Source organism: Microcebus murinus, chromosome 8 (assembly GCF_040939455.1).
Source record: "Microcebus murinus isolate Inina chromosome 8, M.murinus_Inina_mat1.0, whole genome shotgun sequence".
NCBI lineage: Eukaryota > Metazoa > Chordata > Mammalia > Primates > Cheirogaleidae > Microcebus > Microcebus murinus.
In genome coordinates this window covers 41,612,472-41,634,057 of record NC_134111.1, presented here as the reverse complement: position 1 = coordinate 41,634,057, position 21,586 = coordinate 41,612,472, and the positions used below count along the sequence as shown (strand labels likewise).

The 21,586-nt window shown below is 33.5% G+C and overlaps 1 protein-coding gene across 11 annotated transcripts in view; it reads right to left on the bottom strand.

Annotated features, from left to right (window-relative positions):
- SLC4A10 (solute carrier family 4 member 10) overlaps positions 1–21,586 on the bottom strand; it is a 302,950-nt gene that overhangs the window by 120,596 nt on the left and 160,768 nt on the right. For all 11 annotated transcript variants that reach the window (XM_012735715.2, XM_012735716.3, XM_076005601.1 and 8 more), the window contains exon 4: positions 14,220–14,358. In XM_012735715.2, the coding sequence (XP_012591169.1) occupies positions 14,220–14,358 (139 nt within the window). The remainder of the gene's footprint in view (positions 1–14,219; positions 14,359–21,586) is intronic.

The window sequence follows — 21,586 nt, the reverse complement described above, 5'->3', positions numbered from 1 at the left end:
CATTATTATCAGCACATTGCATATTATATTGTAGATGAATGATCCTTTATCCCAACAACAAAAGGTAGAAATAGAAAGTTATTCATTCATATTGCTTCTTGGTTTTATGGGTTTTGGAAATATTTAAAAACTAGCCCAAGGCATTTGATTTATTTCATTTTAGTTCCATTGAACTAGCATTCTTCCTGTAATTGAAAGATAATTGAAAACAAATACAAACTAATGTTATTTTTGTTAATTTGTCTAGCTCTAAAGAAACATTTTAGTAAAAATGTGTAACCAGTAGTCACAGTGAATCTTTTGTAGAACTAATAGAGTATACTTCTTCATGGAAAGTTAATGGTCGTTGAAACAGAAAATGAAAGAATATTCATTTTTCTTTAGTGGAAGTTCTAAAACCTGAATATTTTAGTCCTTTGGTAAAATATTAGGTTTTTAGGGAGGCTAATATAATTTGAGGACTCTTCTATGGGAAAAATCCTTATTAGGCTTGTATGGATGAAAGCTAGTGATAGCAGTCATTTCCTAGGCACTTAATATATGAAAATTGAGCTCAGATTCCATTTCCTAGGTGTGCATCCCAGGGATGGATAATAGGAGAAAAGCCTTGATATCATGATGTCAGATGAGAGACCATTGCCTTCTTGAAGTGAAACAAATGGTAATACCTGGGATTGTATGTAAGCAAGATAAATGGAAGGAGTAACAAGAAACCAGTGATTGTATTGCTCTGGCACAAGCCATTCGATCTTTTATCCTTTTAGATACTTGCTCTCTAATCTTAATAGATGACCAATTTAATTTCACCATTTCTAATGAAACTTAGTCTAAATTGCCTTCCCTCAATCTCATCCCTATCATTTCCCTCATTCCTTCTTTCCTTAGTCATTTTTGGCCCTACTTCTTCTTTCCAAGCAATATAACTCAAATTCTCTCTATGAGGTTATAGTACTGTTTTATGTAAATCAAATGACCAACTTGAACAAACAATAAATATGCTGGAGTAATTAGTTATGGATTTAGGTAAATTAGCCCCAAGTAACTAACTGAAAGAGCTAATCAGACTGATTAATGTGTAGAGTAGCAAGAGATCAATAAAGCTATGTATCTGTCTCTAGTGCTTAGGGAGCAAAAAAATTGTTAGAAAGTGAAAAGGAAACCAATAGGGAAGAATAGCTATGCCTGACAGAAGTTCACAGACAAGGAAGAATGGCTATGCCTATACAGAACACATGGAAATTGAAAAAACTTACATGTAAGCCCTAAATCGTTTATAGTATCTTTTCAAGGCTGGGACTTTTATAGAACATTTTTATTTACACAGTTAGGAATTTTTCATATTGGTGATTTCTAAAGATTTTCAGCCTTTAACAGGGCCATAATACCTCATAAATATATGATGGTCGTTAATATTGCTTATGAACTACAGCTGGTCCTCCCTCTCTTCCTAGTAAAGAGTTGGATATCACTACCTGGCTCCTTTTCATTGGTGAGTCCATGTGTCCGTGACTGGTTCTAGACAATGAGTTGGGAGCAGGAACTATGTGTGTGTCACTTGCAAACTGGAGCATTTAATTGTCAAGATGATAACCCATGGAGCTCTCTTTTTCCCTGCCATGGCAACCAGCAATGTTCAAGAAGGAGGCTGCTCTATCAGCTGCGGTCCCTCAGTAACTACCATGAAGAGATGAGGAGAGCCTCTATTGACCCATGATGGACATGGACCATGAGCCATAAATAAACCTTTGCAGTTTTAAGCCATTGAAATTGTAGGGTATTTTTTACAGCATAATTTAACCTATCTCAACTGATAAAGAACACCATTTTAGCTATTCATACCAACATAAAAATCCTAATTAGAATTAATGGTGAGAGCAAATATGATTTTATTAAATATTATAATTTAATAATATATTGTTTAATATATTATATTTAATAAATATATTGTATATTTCTTTCCAGATATAAGAGTAAGGCCATAGTCATATTATGAATGTCAATATAAAAAGGATCAAGCTCTTGGCAGACATTTTGAAATGGAGTAGTACTGTAGAAAGTACCTTGGACTAAATGAGAATAAAAAGAAATCTACTAATAGGTTTTGTTCATAATCTACAGCTGAACCACCATGTGATCAAGGAAAAGTCTTTTAACTTCTCTGGGCCATAGTTTTTTCATCTGTAAAATGATAAGGCAAATTCAACCCATTAAATAATTTCCTCAAGATCACCTGACCACCTTGTCAAACCAGGATTCAACTCGAGTTGTTTTTAATTTTGTTTTTCTCCAGAATCTGTGCCCATTTCCCACCATAATACAATTGCTTGAATTAAATTTAAGGTCTTTCTTAGCTCAAAGATCTTATGTTAATACCTATAATTGGAAAAAATGATTTAACATTTAATTTTTATCCTTGCTTGGAACCAATATCAAGTTGAAAAATGTTCTTTGCTCTCTCTCTCTCTTTTTACGTTATTCACATTTTTTTCCTTATTGTCTACCATACTAGATAAAAACAGTTGGTTTTTCTTTGTGAGTAAGACGCAAATATCCCATTGTGTGGAATGGGCTATCATGGAACTTTCCAAGGGGAACTTTCCACCAGGGGAGTGGGTACAACTTTTATCAAATCTTCTATCACCTTGTATCCTACTGACATATTATGTCATTTTCAGACAAAAAGATCAAAAGAAAGGGAGATTATAAAGCAGCTCTTATGCTAGTGTCATTTGGACTGAAGAACTATTTTAGATTTGAAATCCGCTGTCCAGTCACTGGATGGTAAAAAAGATTTAAGTTAATGAAAGGTTGTAATAATCTTTGGGGGAATACAGTTTTTTCTCTATGGGAAAATGTCCTCAATTAAGGTTTCTGGAACTATAGTATTTTCTGTCACACCTATTATATAAAATTGCTTCTAAAATACTATCTTTAAAAATTTTACTCAACAATAAAATGTATTACTGATGTATAAAATAGTCTACTCTCAAAATGTAGTCCATAAAAATAAAAAAATGTACTAAATAAAAAAAAAAAAATTTTACTCAAGTATGAAATCCTGAAAAGTGTTTGTAGGTTACTAAAAAAATATTATTTCTTAATTACTTAAGTATAAATCTATAAACTTACCCATACATTAATATTGTTTTTAAGTTTTCATAACATTAACAAAAATTCATTTTTAAAATACATGGGCCTCCTGATCTGCATAAAATGATCAAATCCTTTCTTATAAGGAAATTTATGGTTAAATTTTACTTTTGGATAACAGTAAAGATGATTAAAGAAGTGAAGAAGCATCTACATCATTTTATCTTGACTCCTTTGAAAGTAAAAATGTAAATTTTAAGAAGCCCCATAAGATGTGGGGTGGGAGGGCACATATATGTGTGTGTATGTGTATAGTTCTATACATGTTTATCTCATGTATAGATTCATGTAAACAACATAATCAAGATACAGAGCTGTTGCATCATCACATAGGAAATTCCTTGTGCTACACCTTTACATTCTCAGTCCTCACTCTATTCCTGGCAACCACTAATCTATTTTTCATCCCTACAGTTTTGTCGTTTTGAGGATGTTATCTAAATGGAATCATACAGTTTGCAACCTTTTGAGATGGACATTTTTTTCCATTAAGCATAATGCCCTTGAGATCAATCCAAGTTGTTGTATGTATCAGTAGTTTGTTCCTTTTTATTGTTGAGTAATATTCCATTATATGGATAGATGTATCAGTTTGTTTAACAATTCATCCATTGGAGGTACATTCAAGTTGTTCATAGGTTTTGCTATTACAAATAAATCTGCCATGAATTCTCATGAAGAGGTTTTTGCATGAACATAAGTTTTCATTTCTCTAGGATAACTGCCCAAGAGGACAATTGCTGGGTCATATAGTAAATGAATGCTTAGTTTTATAAGAAACTTCCAAACCGTTTTCCATAGTGGCTCTATCATTTTATATTCAACAGTGTATGAGAGATCCAGTTTCTCCATATTCTCACCAGCATTTGTAATTATGACTATTTTTTATTTTTACTATTTCATTAGGTATGCAGTGATACCACACAGTAGTTCTAATTTGAATTTTCCTAATGACTAAAGATGTTGAACAGTTTCTTTTGTTGTTGTTGTTTTTGAGACAGGGTCTCTGTTGCCTGGGCTACAGTGCAGTGGTGTCATCATAGCTCTCTGCAACCTCAAACTCCTGGGCTGAAGCAAACCTCCTGTCTCAGCCTCTTAAGTAACTGGGACTACAGGTATGCACCAGCAGGCCTGGCTAATTTTTCTATTTTTTGTAGAGATCACGTCCCTCTATGTTGCTCAGGCTGCTCTAAAACTCCTGGCCCTCAGTGAACCTCCCACCTCAGCCTTCCAAAGTACTTGGATTACAGGTGTGAGCCACTGTGCCTGGCCCCTTCAACATCTTTTCATGTGCTATTTTTCATATGTATCATTTTTTTTGGTGAAATGTCTGTTTAGGTCTTTTGCCCATTTTTCTAATTGATTTGTTTATTTTTACATTGTTGACCTTGAGAGTTCATTATATATTATACAAATAACACTTCTGTTGAATATATGGCTTGCAAATATTTTCTCACTGTGTCTAGCAGTCTAGCTTGTCTTTTCATTCTTTTAACAGGATCTTTCACAGCACAAAAGTTTTAATTTGGGTAAAGCTCAATTTAAGAATATTTTCTTTTATGGATTGTGCTTTTGGTATTACGTCTAAAAACTTATTACCCTAGCCCTAGGTCCTGAAGATTTTCTCCTATGTTTCCTCTAAAACTTTTACAGCTTTATGTTTTACATTTAGATTTATGATCTATTTTGAATTAATTTTTTGTGTGCACTATAAGGTTTAGATCAAGTTTACTTTTTTTGCCAAAGATGTCTAATTGCTCCAGCATCATTTGTTGAAGAGATTTTGCTTCATCCAGTAATAGCTTTTGTCCTTTGTCAAAAATCATTAAGCCATATTTGTGTTGGTTTATTCCTTGGTTCTCTATTCTGTTCCAGTGATCTATGTGTCTATCTGAAATGACATTTTAAAAACAAATCAAAAGGTATATTCCTTCCTTTAGAATAATTTTCTTCAAATTGGGGGCTTGGTTCTATTAGAAAATAATGGAGTCCTGGGGAGTTCCAAGCAGTTTGGTAGTTAAGGTAACCAAATATAAGTTATATGCACGGATGGTTTGATGTAACTATGGGTTTTATGAGTATTATAGGAGGAGGCAGAAGGTACTTTCCATAAAAAGGAGCCCACAAGTTACAAATATCAAGTTACTAAAGATACTAAACATTTCAAGATTCAGCGCTTTATGCCAGCTCCAGAATGATGCCAAAAGCTTTAAGAGATATTTAAATGAATATTTTTAAAGAAACTATTAAAAATGATATATATATACATAAATACATAAGTATATCTCTCTTTTCTTTTTTTCATTCCATTTCATCCTTCAAAGATAGAAATTAACAGAACTTGGAATACACCAGATACTGTTTTAAGATTTGTAGTCACTGACTATACTGTCAGTTGCAAAATGCCTGATTATAGTTAATGACCTAAAGTGCTGCAATTTGTTCCAGTATTCAAATAAACTCTGCTGACATTTGTTTGAACAGCAAACCAAGGCAAACAGGAGTCCCAAAGCATGAATGAGAAGTGAGGGACATTGCAAAAAAAAAAAAAAAAATTAAAATTGCAGGCCAATTGCATGACTTTTTCTATGGGGGGTTTATACCCTGAGCAGGTTATTTTCATTTCCTTTAGTATGTCTAGATCTGTTTTTCATCCAAGATTAGCACATTGGAGATTCTTTCTACTAAACAACATTAAATAGGTGTTTTATGAATTCTTTGAAGATTAAGTTGATAATAATCTCCTCTAAAATACTCATATTAAAAATATACAAAATAAAATTCTTCTGCTAATTAGAAATAGGTGTTTTCTAGGGAACTTAACTCTGTGTATTCTATTCCCACTAACTCAGTTTAACTTTTCTAAGAATTTTTATTCTCTGATTCTACTCGAACAAAAAAGAGTTACTGTATCATCCAAGATTATAGCCTTGGAGAAGTAATGAATGTCTCAAAAAAAATCCTCTTTCAGGAGAGTTGGGGGACATGGCAGGAGAGGTGACGTAGTTAGGGTGGGGCTAGAGAATAACATGTAATCATATAATACCTATACTCATCTTAAGAGGAAATGAAGTATATCAAAACCTACTGTTTATAGACATTAACTGTTCTTAATCAATATTATTGTCATACCTCACATTCCATTGAAAAATCAAGATGACTTGAACCTTTGCTAATTTTGAATACCAAATGCTTTCACGGCATCAGTAATTGTTTCGATATCATAATCTTTTTCCATACTACCATGTATGTATCAGAGGCCTAACTGCCACCACCTGCTTTGCCTCTTCTGAGCTCATTTGTGGGAAGCATTTTTAAAGGGCAACCACAGTGAGTCAAACATGTTGTCTCCACAATTGCACAGCTGTGGTAGCTTTACTCACTTTTCTATTAATAACATTATATCTTATTTATAAGAAGGACATTTTAGTTGTGTTGATTTCATTAGCCTCTTCATATGGCTTCTCTTAGGGTTTTTAAAAGTGAACAGCTGGTTTTCACAAACATTTATTAAATAATTATGATTCAAAATTTAGCTTCAAATCTAAAACTTTGAGTTTTACTTGGCAATGACAGTGGGATAAATTATTCAAGATGTGATATGTGACAGGTGCCATGTGTTGATAAAATATCCTTTTTACTTTCTACTATTAGGGTAGAAAATTATTAATCCCACCTGGAATACTAACCAAAAGTAAGAAGTACTTCAAATGGTTATGCTAATGATTTATTAGAATTAAATTGCATTTGAAAAATCAGACAGAATCATGAATTAACTAAAATTAACCTTTTTAGATGAACTAAGGCAGCCAGAACAAAATTACTTCTGCCACTTAAAAACTCACTACATTGTGAAGACCTCAATATATACACTCTTCCCTTCCCCGAAGTGTTGCATCTCAGCTAAAGTTCACCCACGCATTTCTTCAATGGCTATTACTATTTTGATTCCTCATTAGATGGCTTGCTGAACCTCAAAGACCTGTACCATACATAAAGTTCCAGGAGCATGGCTAAGAACACAGGTCCTATTTAATAACTCTAGAGAATGCTAATAATTAACTGGGTCATCTCTTTTATTCTTTTAAATAAACAGCAATATATTTTGGTGGTTTAGGATAAGCATGGTATTCAAGTTAATCCATTAGAACATGATAAAATCCTACCTGCTCAATTGCGACAGAGTGAAAGAGCTAGATTCTAGTATTGCTTCCATCTCCTAGCTTTATAAGAGTGGGCAAGGTACAAGGAAGTTATTGGTTCAAAGGAATGGATCACTGTTTAATCGGCAAGATGAAAAATCACCAACCACTTTGAAAAAAAAGGGAGTTACTCACAGCAAAATATATATTCCAATCTTACTTCTCAGCTCTATTATATAATATGAGGGTAAAGAAAGAAATCTAAAAGAAATGCTCCCCAAAAGTACTCCTTAGTATTAATAATAGATTAAAGAGACTCTAACAAGGGCTGTCTAATCATCACAACCACTAGATCTTCTTTCAAGTCATCCAGGAACACCTGTTTCTTGCAACCAGTGGAAGACAGATGGTTCTAGCCTTAAACAGGAAGATGTGCACTTCCTTATCAACAACTCTTTCATCATGAAAGAGCAAAAATTATATCACTAATTTGTGGAGAAGATGATCACATATTGCTTCTCTGTCACCAAATAAAGAAGATGAGTGTGTGTGTGTGTGTGTGTGTATGTGTGTATGTATGTGTATATATATATATATATATATATATATATATATATATATATATATATATATATCGCCCACATGGTTATTTTTTGATGCAGTTGGAAAAGGTAGAAGGCTGAAGGCTGTTAATATTAAAACATACTATGTCATATAAAAACTATTTTAAATGTAGTCTCATATTTAAAAATATTACAAAAGAAAGCATCATAGCAAAAAATTAATTCATGAAAATTTTTCATTAAAAAAGATAATTCACACAGAAAAACATACAATGAATTTAAAAGGCAAATAAAGAAAAAGGCAAATAAAGAAAATAATGATTTGACATAAAACAGATCAAGGAAATGATTCACAGGAAAAAAATAAAAACATGAAAGGATGTTGAACCTCACTAATAACTAAAGAAATCAAATTTAAAAATGAGATTTATGTTTCATCTATAAAATTGACAAACAATTTAAACAGTTTGATAATTTAGTGCAGCAAGGATCTGGGGGAAATAAGCACTCTCATACAGTATTAGCAGAAGTGTAAACTACCAAAACATGTTATGAAAGCAATTTTGCATTATCTATCAAAGTAAAAAATGCTCTCTTTGCTTCATAAATTCCACTGTTAGAAATTCACCCTACATAAATATCTACAAAATAATGCCAAAGTATTTGTTTAAATGATCACTGCAGCAATTTTTATTTACAAAATTAATCTAAATGTTTATTAACACTGGCTAAATAAAGTACATCCTTATAATTAAATGCAATTCAATCATCAAAAAGACTGTATAAACCTTTATTGCTGATATGGAAAATGTTCCAAATATATTATTAAGTGAAAAAAGTAGGGTATAAGTACTGTATATTACATAATCCCTATTGTGTAAATTAAAAAGGGTATATATTTACATGCAGATCTCAGTAGTAAATTTTTTTGGAAAGATGCACAAAAAGCTGTTAACAGTGATTAAGTTTGAAAAAAGGTACTGTGACTAAGAGTACAGAAATACTTTTTATTTTTATCTTTACTTTTTATCTCCTATACTTTTTGAGTTTTAAATATTGACTGTTATATTTTTCAATTTTATATTTTCCCTGATGTATTTATTTTTATGTTTTATTATTTTATCTTGCTTTTGCCCCACCGAGTCAGAGCTTTAAGTGTGTCCATCCCCCAGACAGTGCACACCGAACCCATTAGGTGTGAATATACCTATCCCAGCCTCTCCCTCCCACCTGCCCGACACCCAGTGAATGTTACTACTATATGTGCACGTAAGTGTTGATCCGTTAATACCAATTTGATGGCAAGTCCATGTGGTGCTTGTTTTTCCATTCTTGTGATACTTCACTTAGTAGAATGGGCTGCAGCTCTACCCAGGATAATGCAAGAGGTGCTAGATCACCATTGGTTTTTGTGGCTGAGTAGAACTCCATGGTATATATATATATATACCACATTTTATTAATCCATTCATGTATTGATGGACACTTGGGTTGTTTCCACATCTTTGCAACTGTGAATTGCACTGCTACAAACATTCTAGTGCAGATGTCTTTTTTATAGAATGTCTTTTGTTCCTTTGGGTAGATGCCCAGTAATGGGATTGCAGGATCAAATGGTAGTTCTACTTGTACCTCGTTGAGGTATCTCCATATTGCTTTTCACAGAGGTTGCACTAGTTTGCAGTCCCACCAGCAGTATATGAGTGTTCCTATCTCTCCACATCTACGACAACATTTATTGTTTTGGGACTTACCACTGTAGATAAGTGATATCTCACCGTGGTTTTGATTTGCATTTCCCTGATAATTAGAGATGTTGAGCATTTTTCATATGTTTGTTTTGGTATATGTTCACAATGGAATACTACTCAATTCTAAGAAATGACAGTGAGCTAGCACCGTTTATGCCATCCAGTATTAAGCTTAAGCCTGTTATCCAAAGTGAGGCGACACAAGATCAAGAAAACAGGCTCTACATCTACTCGCCATCAAATTGGTACTGACTGATTAAAACTATCACTCAAATGGTGATAGTGTTCACCAGGGTTGGGGGGAGGGGGAGATACACATCTTAGGCTTGTGGCGAGCATTGTGTGGGAGGAGGGAATACCTCTAACCCTTTGTAGGTAAAGGCAAAGATATACAATGTAACCAAAAGGTCAAAAAAAGAAAAAAAAACTTTTATTGGGTGGTGGGCAGATGGGAGGAGGGTGGAGGGAAAGGATATATACTTACAAAATAGGTGCGATGTGCACCACCCACTTGGGGGTAGGACACGCTTGATGTTTTGGTAAGGCAGGGGGCGGGGAGAGGAATGGCAGGGGCAATATATGTAATCCTAACAATATTTGTACCCCCATAATATGATAACATAAAAGTAAAAAAAAAAGAAAAATTTCTTTTCATGTCTTTTGCCCACTTTTTAATGGGCTTGATTTTTTCTTGCAGATTTTCCTGAGTTCTATATAGATTCTTGTTATCAGCCCTTTATTGGATGTGCAGCATATGAATATTTTCTCCCATTCTGTAGGCTGTCTGTTTGCTCTTGTGATTGTTTCCTTGGCTATGCTGAAGATTTTTAATTTGATCAGGTCCCATTTGTTTATTTTTGTTGTTGCTGTGATTGTCTTTGGGGTCTTGCTCATAAATTCTTTGCTTAGGCCAATGTTTAAAAGAATTTTTCGAACATTTTCTTCTAGAATTCTTACAGTTTCATGCCTTAGGCTTAAGTCTGTTATCCACCGCAAGTTGATTTTTGTGAGAGGTGAGAAGTGAGGATCCTGTTTCAGTCTTCTACATGTGGCTATCCAATTTTCCTGGCACCGTTTATTGAATAAGGACTTTTTTCCCAGTGTATGTTTTTGTCTACTTTGCTAAAGATTAGATGGCTATATGAGGATGGTTTTATATCTGGGTTCTCAGTTCTGTTCCATTGATTGGTCTCTGTCCCTGTTCTTGTGCCAGTAATATGCTATTTTAGTTACTGTAGCCTTGAGGTATAGCTTGCAGCCTGGTAAATTGATGCCTCCCAATTCGTTCTTTTTGCTTAGCATTGCTTTTGCTATATAGGGTCTTCTCAGGTTCTATGAAGCACAGAATTATTTTTTCTAGGTCTGTGAAAAATGATGTTGGTATTTTAATAGGGATTGCATTGAATCTGTAGATCACTTTGGGTAATATAGACATGTTAACAATATTGATTCTGCTGACCCAAGAGCATAGTATGGCTTTCCACCTGTTTATGTCCTCTGCTATTTCTTTCCTCAGTGTTTCATAGTTCTCTTCGTAGAGGTCATTCACCTCCTTAGTTTAATATATTCCTAGGTATTTTATTTCCTTTGTTGCTATTGTGAAGGGTATTTAGTCTTTGATTTGGTTCTCAGTTTGACTGTTGTTGGCATATAGGAATGCTGCTGATTTCTGTGCATTGATTGTGTAACCTGAGACTTTACTGAATTTGTTTATCAATTCCAATAGTCTCAGGGCAGAATCTTTGGGGTTTTCTAAATATAAGATCACATCGTCAACACAGAGTGAAAGTTTGACCTCTTCTACACCCATATGGATGACCTTGACTTCCTTCTTTTATCTTATTGCTCTGGCTAGGACTTCCAGCACTATGTTGATAGAAGCGGTGATAGAGGACAGCCTTTTCTGGTTTCATTTCTAAGTGGGAATGCTTTGAATTTTTCCCTGTTCAGTATGATGTTGGCTGTGGTTTTGTCATATACATCTTGTATCACTTTTAGGTAAGTCCTATCTATGCCTATTTTGTTAAGTATTCTTATCATAAAATGGTGCTGAATTTTGTTGAATGCTTTTTCTGCTTCTATTGAGAAGATCATATGATCTTTGTTTTTATTTCTATTTATGGGGTGAATTACATTTATAGATTTGTGTATGTTGAACCATCCCTGCCTGCATCTCTTCTCTAGATGAAGACTTGGTTGTGATGGATTATTTTTTTGATAAGTACCTGAATTCAGATTTCTAGGATTTTGTTGAGAATTTTTAAAAGCATCTATATTCATAAGGGATATTGGTTTGTAGTTTTCTTTTTTTGTTGCATCCTTTCCTGGTTTTAGTATCAGAGTGATGTTGGCTTCATAAAACATGTTCGGGAGGGTTTCTTCCTTCTCAATGTTGTGGAATAATTTCTGCAGGATAGGCACCAGTTCTTTGTAGGTCTGATAAAATTTGGGTGTGAATCCATCTGATTCAGGACTTTTCTTTTTAGGAAGATTTTTTATTGCTGCTTCAATTTTGGTACTTGATATTGGTCTGTTCAGGAATTCTATTTCTTCCTGATTCTATTCACTTCCTAGGGAGGCTGCGTGTTTCTAAGAATTTGTCCATTTCCTCCACGTTTTCAAGTTTATGTGCATAGATATTTTTATAGTATTCATAGATGATATTTTGTATTTCTGTGGTATCAGTTGTAATTTCTCATTTTTCATTCCTCATGGAGCTTATTAGAATCCTTTCTTTTCTGATTATCATTAATCTAGCAAGAGACATGCCAATTTTATTTATTTTTCAAAGAACAAAGTTTTTGTTTTATTAATCCTCTGTAGAGGTTTTTAGTTATCAATTTCATTTAGTTCAGCTCTGGTCTTTGTTATTTTTTTCTTCTGCTGGGTTTGGGGTTCTTTTGCTCATCCTTTTCTAGTCCTTTAAGACAATTCATTAGATTGTTGATTTGTGATCTTTCTGTCCTTTGGATGTAGACATTTATGAATATAAATTTTCCTCTCAGGACTGCTTTAGCTTTAGTTTACCAACACAGATTTTGATAACTTGTGTCTCTTTTATCATTTAGTTCAAACAATCTTTTGATTTCAATGTTAATTTCCTCCTTAACTCAGTAATTGCTCAGTAGAATGAACTAGGTGATAGCCACTATAGTTTTCTTTTATTTACTTTTAGTATTTTTCCAATAAAGGAGAATTATAAAAGTCACTTAAAATATACCAAACAAGAATTAAGTAGGCCAGTATTATTCACAATATTCATTATCATGATGGAACATTTAATTTTACTCTAATTCTGTGTAGATAGAGTTAAGTTAAGATTAAATGCAGCCACAAGTTTAGCATGACCCAATGGAGTACTGTGGCTTTCAGAAAACTGTTGCAATCTGAGGACCACTAACAAAAATCTTCAACAGAAAAAATTTCTAGTAGAGCTGTCTGACCATGGGAGGAATAGCCTAACAAAGCAGTAAATCCTGTGTCGATGTGTTTGCACACATCCTATTCTCTCTGCCTAGAATACTAGTTCCTTTGCTTTTCTGGCTGGCTAACTCCAACTCAACCTATAATGGTCAGGTCAAGAATCACCTCTTTCACAACAGCTGTCCCAATCCTCTCTCCTTCAGCCTTGTGGTTTTGATACTTGCCACTCAAAATGTGGTCCTCAAATCAAAAACATTTGATGTGACTTCAAATGGAAGGTTGTTAGCAATGCAGGATCTGATATTCTATACTTCACACCTACTGAAGCTATGTTTTAACATCACCCCAGGTGATTCATATTCACATTAAAATTTGGAAAGCCAGTGGGTAAATGACAACCTTAGCTGTGCCCACAGTTCCTTGTGTACTCCTGTAGCACAGCATCCATTATACAGCATTTACAAAGTTGTTTAATTGTCTAAATTAGACTAAAGGCAACATCTAAGATTTTTGTTGTTATTCTATATCCATTGTACCTGGCACATAGTGAATACTTCATAAAGGTTTGTTATAATAAATAAATGAGCAATTGACAAGACTAAATGAAAAGTAAGCACAAACTTTAACTTTTTAGAGCAATTCATCGACTATATATCAATAGAAAAATATTAATTACACATGATAGAAAAAGTAATTTTTAAAAAGATATTTTGAAAAACCTATGTTTAAGTGTGTCTTAGAAACACATTACAAAATATTTTTAGCCTCACCAAATAGTACATGAAATCCAGGACTATATCTAACGCCTTTTATCATAACATTTGCCCTTTCTTTTTAAAAAAAAGCCCCATACTCAAATTGTCACTCATTTGGCTTGCAAGCCTGCAGCTGAAAAGATAGAAATAAGTTTCTTTTAGATTTCTATTGTTTTGTTGATGACACACAAATTATGTGAGTGTTTATCTTTAAGACTGCAGCTGTTGCTGGCTTGCGTCACTGTTTACTATAATTACTACCTTCACATTTCATTCTGACCCATATCCCATTATAGGATATGCCCGGGCCAGATGAGCAACTTCTGAAACCAGCAGCAGTAGTGGATGTTTGCAAAATCATTGCGTTAGAAATTTCTTTTCCTAATCGCATGAAAATTATTTAGTATACCTTTATCCTTTAACAAAAATCCTCACCTGGCTGTTTCTCGCCACTCAGCATCCTCACCTTCACGCCAGCAAATCTCATCCAGTTCTGTGAAAAGGTCATGAGGAATGTGTTCCTCGTCATCATCCTCAGTTCCAAGAATAAACTGTACCCTCTGTGATGGGGTGTCTATGGAAAATCAGAGACATAAACATGTATTACAATGACTCTGAGCTTAAAATGTCCTAGTCCTTGTCATATTACCACCCCAAACTCACCCTCACCTTGCCCTCCACTGCAACACTCATCCAGAATAGACACAGGAATTAAAACTAAATTTATCATTACATTAAGTCTAGCATGATTTGGAAACATAAATATGCAAAATGTAAATATTAATGCATATATAATCAAAAAATCAAATATGATTATTTTAGATTACTTATAACACATGAAAATTACTTCTATTTCTCACACATTCACATTTTCTCTCATCATATATTAATATGTTACATTTTATTGATAATACTCGGAAGAATAGTATATGATAAAATTTACTTATAGTAAAACTATGCTGAATATAACTCACCAAAAAAACTCCCTTCTGATGCTCCTTTGTAGTCACATACACATGCTTTCTCTAACCCCTGGAAACCACTAACGTGGTGTCTGCTAATTTTGCCTTTTCCAAAATGTTATGTAAGTGAAAACGCAGCATAAAACCTTTCGAAACTGGCTTTATTCACTTAGCATAATGCTTTTGAGATTTATATGTGCCATTGTGTGTATCAGTAGTTCATTCCTTTTTATTGCTAAGTAATGATGTAGGAATATACCCCATCTTGTTTATGTATTCACTTGTTGAAGGACGTTTGGGTTTCCAGTGAATTATAAATATGGCAATTATGAATAGAACTGGTGTAAGTATTCTTGTATAGATTTGGGGGAAACATGTTTTTATTTCTCTAGGGTAAATATCTAGAAGTAAGATTGCTAGGTCATACAGTAAGTGTATGTTCAATTTTATGAGATACTGCCAAACTGCTTTTCAGAAAATGTATGAGAATTGCTGTTGTTCTGAATCTTCACCAGCACTTGGTATTATCAACTGTTTTTCAGCCATTCTATGTAGTGATATCTCATTGTTAATTTACATTTCTCTGATGGCTGTTGTTGACAATTTTTTATATTTATTTGACATCCATATTTCTTTTCTGGCAAAGTGTTTGTTAAAATATTTTGCTTATTTTTAACTGGGTTGTTCCTTACTCTTGAGTTTTGAGAGTTCTTTATATATTCTGGACAGAAGACTTAATTGAACATATGATTTGCAAATATTTTCTTTTCTCTCCATCTGGAACTTGTCTTTACATTTTTTAAATAGTATCTTTTACTAAGCAAAAGTTTTAAATTTTGATAAATTCCAATTTATCACTTTTTTCTGTTATGGACTATGCTTTTATTATCAAATTTTAAAACTCTGCCTAAAGGTCACAAAGATTTCCTCTTATGTTTTCTTCCAAAGTTTTGTAGTTTTATATTTACATTATGGTATGGTTCATTTTGAGTTAATTATAGTATGGTCCATTTTGAGTTAATTTTAGTGTAAGATGTGAGGATCAAGGTTCTTTTTTCTTTTGCATATGGATGTTAAATTGTTCCAGCATCATACCATTTGTTGAAAAGACAAAAAAAAAAAAAAAAAGGACACAGATAAAGTATATTTTCCATCAACTTGCCTTTGTACTTTTTTCAAAAATCAATTAACTGTATTTGTTTGGACTGTTTTCCTGGATTCTCTAGTCTGTTCCATTGATCTAGGTGGCTGTCTTGATCAGTGTAGGCTGTTGTAACAAAATACCATCAACTGAGTGGCTTGTGAGCTCCAGAAATTTATTTCTTACAGTTCTGGAGGCTGGAAGTCTGAGATCAAGGTACCAGCATAGTTGGGTTCTGGTGAAGGCCTTCTTCTGGGCTGCAGACTGTTATTTTCTCTTTATAATCTTACATGGTGGAAAAGGATGAGGGAGCTCTCTGAGGTCCACTTTATAATGGCACTAATCCCATTCATGAGGGCTTCACCTTCATGACCTAATTTCCTCCCAAAGGCCGAAGCTCCTAATACCACCATATTGGAGATCAGAATTTCAACATATGAATTTTTTTTGGCGGGGGAGCAGGGAACAAATATTCAGTCCATTGCATTGTCTATCCCTTTCCCAATACGTAACACTTTCTTGACTATTATAGTTTTAAAGTAATTACTAAAATCAGATGGTATGAGTTTTCCAGCTTTGCTCTTCTTTTTCAAAACTGGCTCTCCTACTTCTTTTGCTTTTCTATAAAAAATTTTAAAATCAGCTTTTCTATATCTACAAAATTCCTGCTGGGAGTTTGATTGCAATTGCATTAAATCTGTGAATCAATTTGTGAAGAATGGTATCTTAATTATAATGACTTTTCTAATCCATGGAAACTCTATGTAACTTCATTTATTTAGGCTTCTTTGATTTCAAATCATTTATTTCATCAAGTTTTGTAGTTTTCAGAATACAGATCTTCCATCTCTTTTGTAAAATTTATACCTAGATATTTCATTTCTGGAAGCTATTATAAATCATATTTTTAGATTTATTTCCAGTTTTTAATGCTAGTGTGTAAAAATGTGATTGATTTTTTTTTGTGACCTTGTATTCTGCAACCTACTATTTCTAGGATTTTTTGGTAGATTTCATGGTATTTTCTGTGTAGAAAATCATGTAATCTGTGAAGGACATGTAAGGACAACTTTATTTCTTCCTTTCCAAGCTTTCTCTCTATCTCCCCTCCTCACCTATTTATTTTCATTATTGTACTGGCTAGAAATTCTAGTAGGAGTGGTGAGTGTGGACATCTTTACTTTGTGCCTAGTCTTAGGGAGAAAACATCAATCTCTCACTAATAAGTATAATGATAGTTTTCTTTCATCTGAGAATACTTTTATTTAACCTTTACACCTAAGGAATATTTCATTGGATATAGAATTCTGGATTGAGTGTTCTCTCAACACTTTCAAATGACGTTCTGCTTCCTTCTAGCACCCATGATTTTTGATGAAAAATCTGCAATCACTGAGATCATTGTTCCTGATATGAAATTTATCATTTTTCTCTGGCTCCTATCATGATTTCTTTGTCTTTAGTTTTCAGGGCTTGGTTATGATATTTCTGTGTGCATCTTTTCCTTTTTTACATTTATTCTGTTTGGGAACACTGAGATTCTTGAATGTGTAAGTTTATGATATTTTGCCATTATTTTTTCATCAATAGTTTTTTTTACTCCATACTCTTTGTCTTCTTCTAATACTCTGATATGGGGATCCATTGAGATACCCACCTCTTGTTTTGACATCATTTTTTTCTCTGACAAATATTCCCATAAGTATGCCTTGTCATCAGTCACTCTGAATAATCTAATCAACAGAAGCTGCAAACAAATTCATTCACTTTGTCTCACACAGGATTTACTTAAGACTACTATTAATAGGACTTAAAGGAGAAGGATGGACCAGCTTCTATGATGTACCTCAACCATGCTGCCAGGTTCTTGAATCTAACCAGTTGAACAAATCCCCAAAACCATGTGACTTTCTCCTTACGTTTCAATATTGATCTTTTCACTTGGTCTGAGGTTCAGTCAGATACAGCAGGATTTATGAGCAATTGCACAATGTCTTCCTTGGGCCACAAGGAGGCAGTTGAGGGCAATTCTTATCCGTAAAAACCCTAGCCAATGAGTTGAGTCTGAACAAGACTGCAGTGGTGTCATTTACCTCTTAAACTAAATTCAGGGACAACTTCCTTACCAATATTTCCAATTTGATGTTTCCCATTGTGAGGATAACTGCCTAAGGGCACACATAAATAAATCAATTATCCTTCCATGAAACTCACCCTAGTATAAGCCTCATTTTGGAAAAATCTCTAGAATCATTTGAGGCCTATATAATTTGCCGGTGGTGTTTGCTTAAACATTCAAAGGTCTTTTATGACCATCCCTAAGGCACAAGTCACTGTGTTCTTGGTAGGATGCAAAACGATGTGTGGCTTGGACACAAGACACACAGTCTTAAGGGTTCACACAGTCTTAAGGGTTCAGATCATGTCCCTAGAAAAGACATGTTGCTTATCATGGCTGGAGCTCTAAAAAAGGACTTTCATCAGTTGACAGATGTAGGTTTGTGGTGTCTCCAACATATCCTCCAGGCCAGATAGTTGTCCTTAGGATTCTCAATTCAGTTAAGATAATTAAGTTTATCCCTGTTTTTAGAGGAACTATTTGAGGACAGTCAGTCCAATCGGACCTATTTTTCCATGCTACCTTCCAGTTGGCATCCATCCATACCATGGAATGATTGAGTGATGGTTATAGAAATGGGAGTAAGCAAGGCATCCCAAGGATATATATGAAATGAAGGAATTAGGACTATGCCCAATGTTTCCATAAACTTCTCCTTAAGGTTAAAAGCCATGGTGACCACATAATGGGAAGAGCCATCTGATGAAGAATAGCAAGCCAGCAGTCTATTAGATTTAAGGCACTTGCCAGTTTGGAAGAGGCACACCAGAATGTTTTCTTCATGAGGAAGGCTGCAGAAGAAGTTCTGAAAGAGCATTAATTTCACTCTGCACCTGAACAATGAAGTGTGTTCCATTCTGGTAGCTGTAACATTCTCCCTATCATCCCCTACTCACATTCAGACCTTTCATTGGAAATAGTCAGAAGTAAGGGAGGAAAGGGCATTTTTATAAAATTTACAGAGATTCATATGTCCCCCACATTAGTGGGCCATTTGGGCCACTTCAGGGGGACTTGGCAAGTAGTATACTCAACCAAATGATTATTAGTGTTATAATCTAGAACCATGTCCAATGAACAAGAGTATCCAAGTGGCTAAACCAGAATTAAGTATGAATTCCTGGAATTATTCTGTACAGTAAACAAACCTGTCCTTTGCTCCAGAGAGAGACACTATCTTTGTCTTCCTAGTCTGTTCACTATACAAATATCCTTGCAAAGATAGTCAGACTCAAAGACTGTTAGTGCCTCTGCTCACAAGATGTGTAGGAACATGAGAGATCCTTGGAGAATTGTCTCCTTCCAGCCATCTTCATGGCAATTCTGATCATTTGCAGTAAAAAAGAAATCTTTGTTTGAATTAAAAGCTTTCTGTTCAAATTAAAATTTCTTTGTGAACCTCCTACCACCTTTCTACCTCTAAATATTCTCAGTTTTATTTGCCCATATTCAGTTCACTCTCTGAAAATTAAAAAAAATAATTCCTGGGGATTTTGTTTTCATTACCTCTTCTTTCATTTATATATATATTTAAAGATTATATGATTGTTTACCTAGAAATCTTTACTAGGTTGCTTGGTATAAGATCAAAATGCAAAATCTATACTATTCCTATATGGCAGTAAAAATTATCATTAATAGAAAGTCTAGTAGAAAAAAATTCCATTTACTTTAGAAGAAAAATGTTAAGTTATCCAGGAATAAATCCAACAAAATTACGCAACACATGTGTGATGAAAATTATAAAACTTTATTGAATTCTGTAAAAAAAAAAAAGACCTAAATAAATGAATAAGTATGTATTGATGGGAAGACTCAATAATGGAAAAAAATCTTATAAATTCAATGTTAGTCTAATAAAATATCTGATATATTTTAAACATTTTAAAACACGAATGAATAAATCAGTAACAGGTGCATAATGATTACTGAAATCTATAATGTTATACATCTCATTTATGAAAATAAACCAATTAATAAGTTATTGAAAAGATTTAGGTTATAAGGAAGGCACAACTGATAGGATTTCAGAGGGCAAAGGTGAAAAATATACATACAATTATAATATAGTGTCATATTTCTGTATGAATAAATATCTGTGATAACCTCTGCCCACCTAATTAGCCTCATCTGCCACTCTTTTACTTGCTATTACATTCTGGGGACATTAGCCTTCCTTAAGCTACTTACAAACATCACGCTCTTTCCCATCTCAGGGTCTTTGCATGCCCAGCTTCTTCTAGCTGTCCTATATATCTGCTCTCTGCTTAAATGTAATATACTTTGGCATGCCTATCTAATCACACTTGCAAAACACACACAAAAACACATACATACCCACATATAAACATAATCATATGCAAACAATTAAGTCAAGCCCCTGTTATCCAAATTCATAGCACCCTATACTTCTTTTTTATATTTAATGTAATTGTAATTTAAAAAATTAATTGTGTAATAACTGATTTTGTCTATTTCCTCTGCTAGAATGTATGAAATATAAAGGCAGGGACCGTGTTAGCTTTATAGACTCAGTAAATATCAAAAGTTTAATATTTATTTAAGGATGAAAGCACCATATAGATATTAATTAATTTATGGCAAAAATATATTTTGTAAACTATGGGTTTTTTAAATTTTTATCTTACTGTATGCAATTTATGCATTGCTTTCTGGATAAAGTAGGGTGACAAAATATATCTGGGCAACATGTCAGCTTGTTTGTTTCTGAGGTTTGTTTAAATCTTTTTTAAAGGAGAAAATAAACTTGTTCAAAGTTTTCAGTCTTCTGTAACATGTGATCACAATAACAGAAAAAAATCCCACCTGTGTGAGAAGCAGCTAGAAGTTCAGAGTAAATACAGGTAATATGAAAAGTAACCTTGGTCTCTTAGACTGAATATATATAGGCATTTTATGAAAATGCATGGAAAAATGATTCAAATATCTACATTAATATTCAAGACTGCCATTGCATAATAAATAGTATTAGTTAATTGTACTAAAGAAGCAAACAAAACTTCTTTAAGTAAGTCAGACAACAGTGGATGTGATTGTTAAAATATGGGAGAAAATATCCTTTTCCTAACTCATTAAAACTGCCCTGGTTTTTGCTGTTGTTAGTTTTATTTCATTTTGGTTCTTATGATATGCATTCCTTGGGAGCAGAAACTTGCAGAGCACTTAGCACACCTATGTCAATTTTTAAATGCATATAATATATATATGTATACAAGTATAAAAAACAAGCAAAATATCCTCAAATAATATATTTATACAACATGAACAACCATCTCTTATTATTATTCAAGCAGAATGAAATTACTGTTAATAATATGAAAACAAAGTAGAATCATTTATATGAATTAGAAGTTCAATTATACTAAGATTTATGGGGATACATGGTTTACTATCTTATTAGCCAAGAGGGTCCTATGACCAGAAAACAATTAATTAAATGATGGAAAGCAAAGAAGTTTCAAGGAAAAAAAAACAATAAGCTTATTTCTTCTTAGATTTCTTGAGTAAATAAAGTAGTATCTTGTTTTAAAAAATCACATATTGCAGTCTTTGGCCTGCT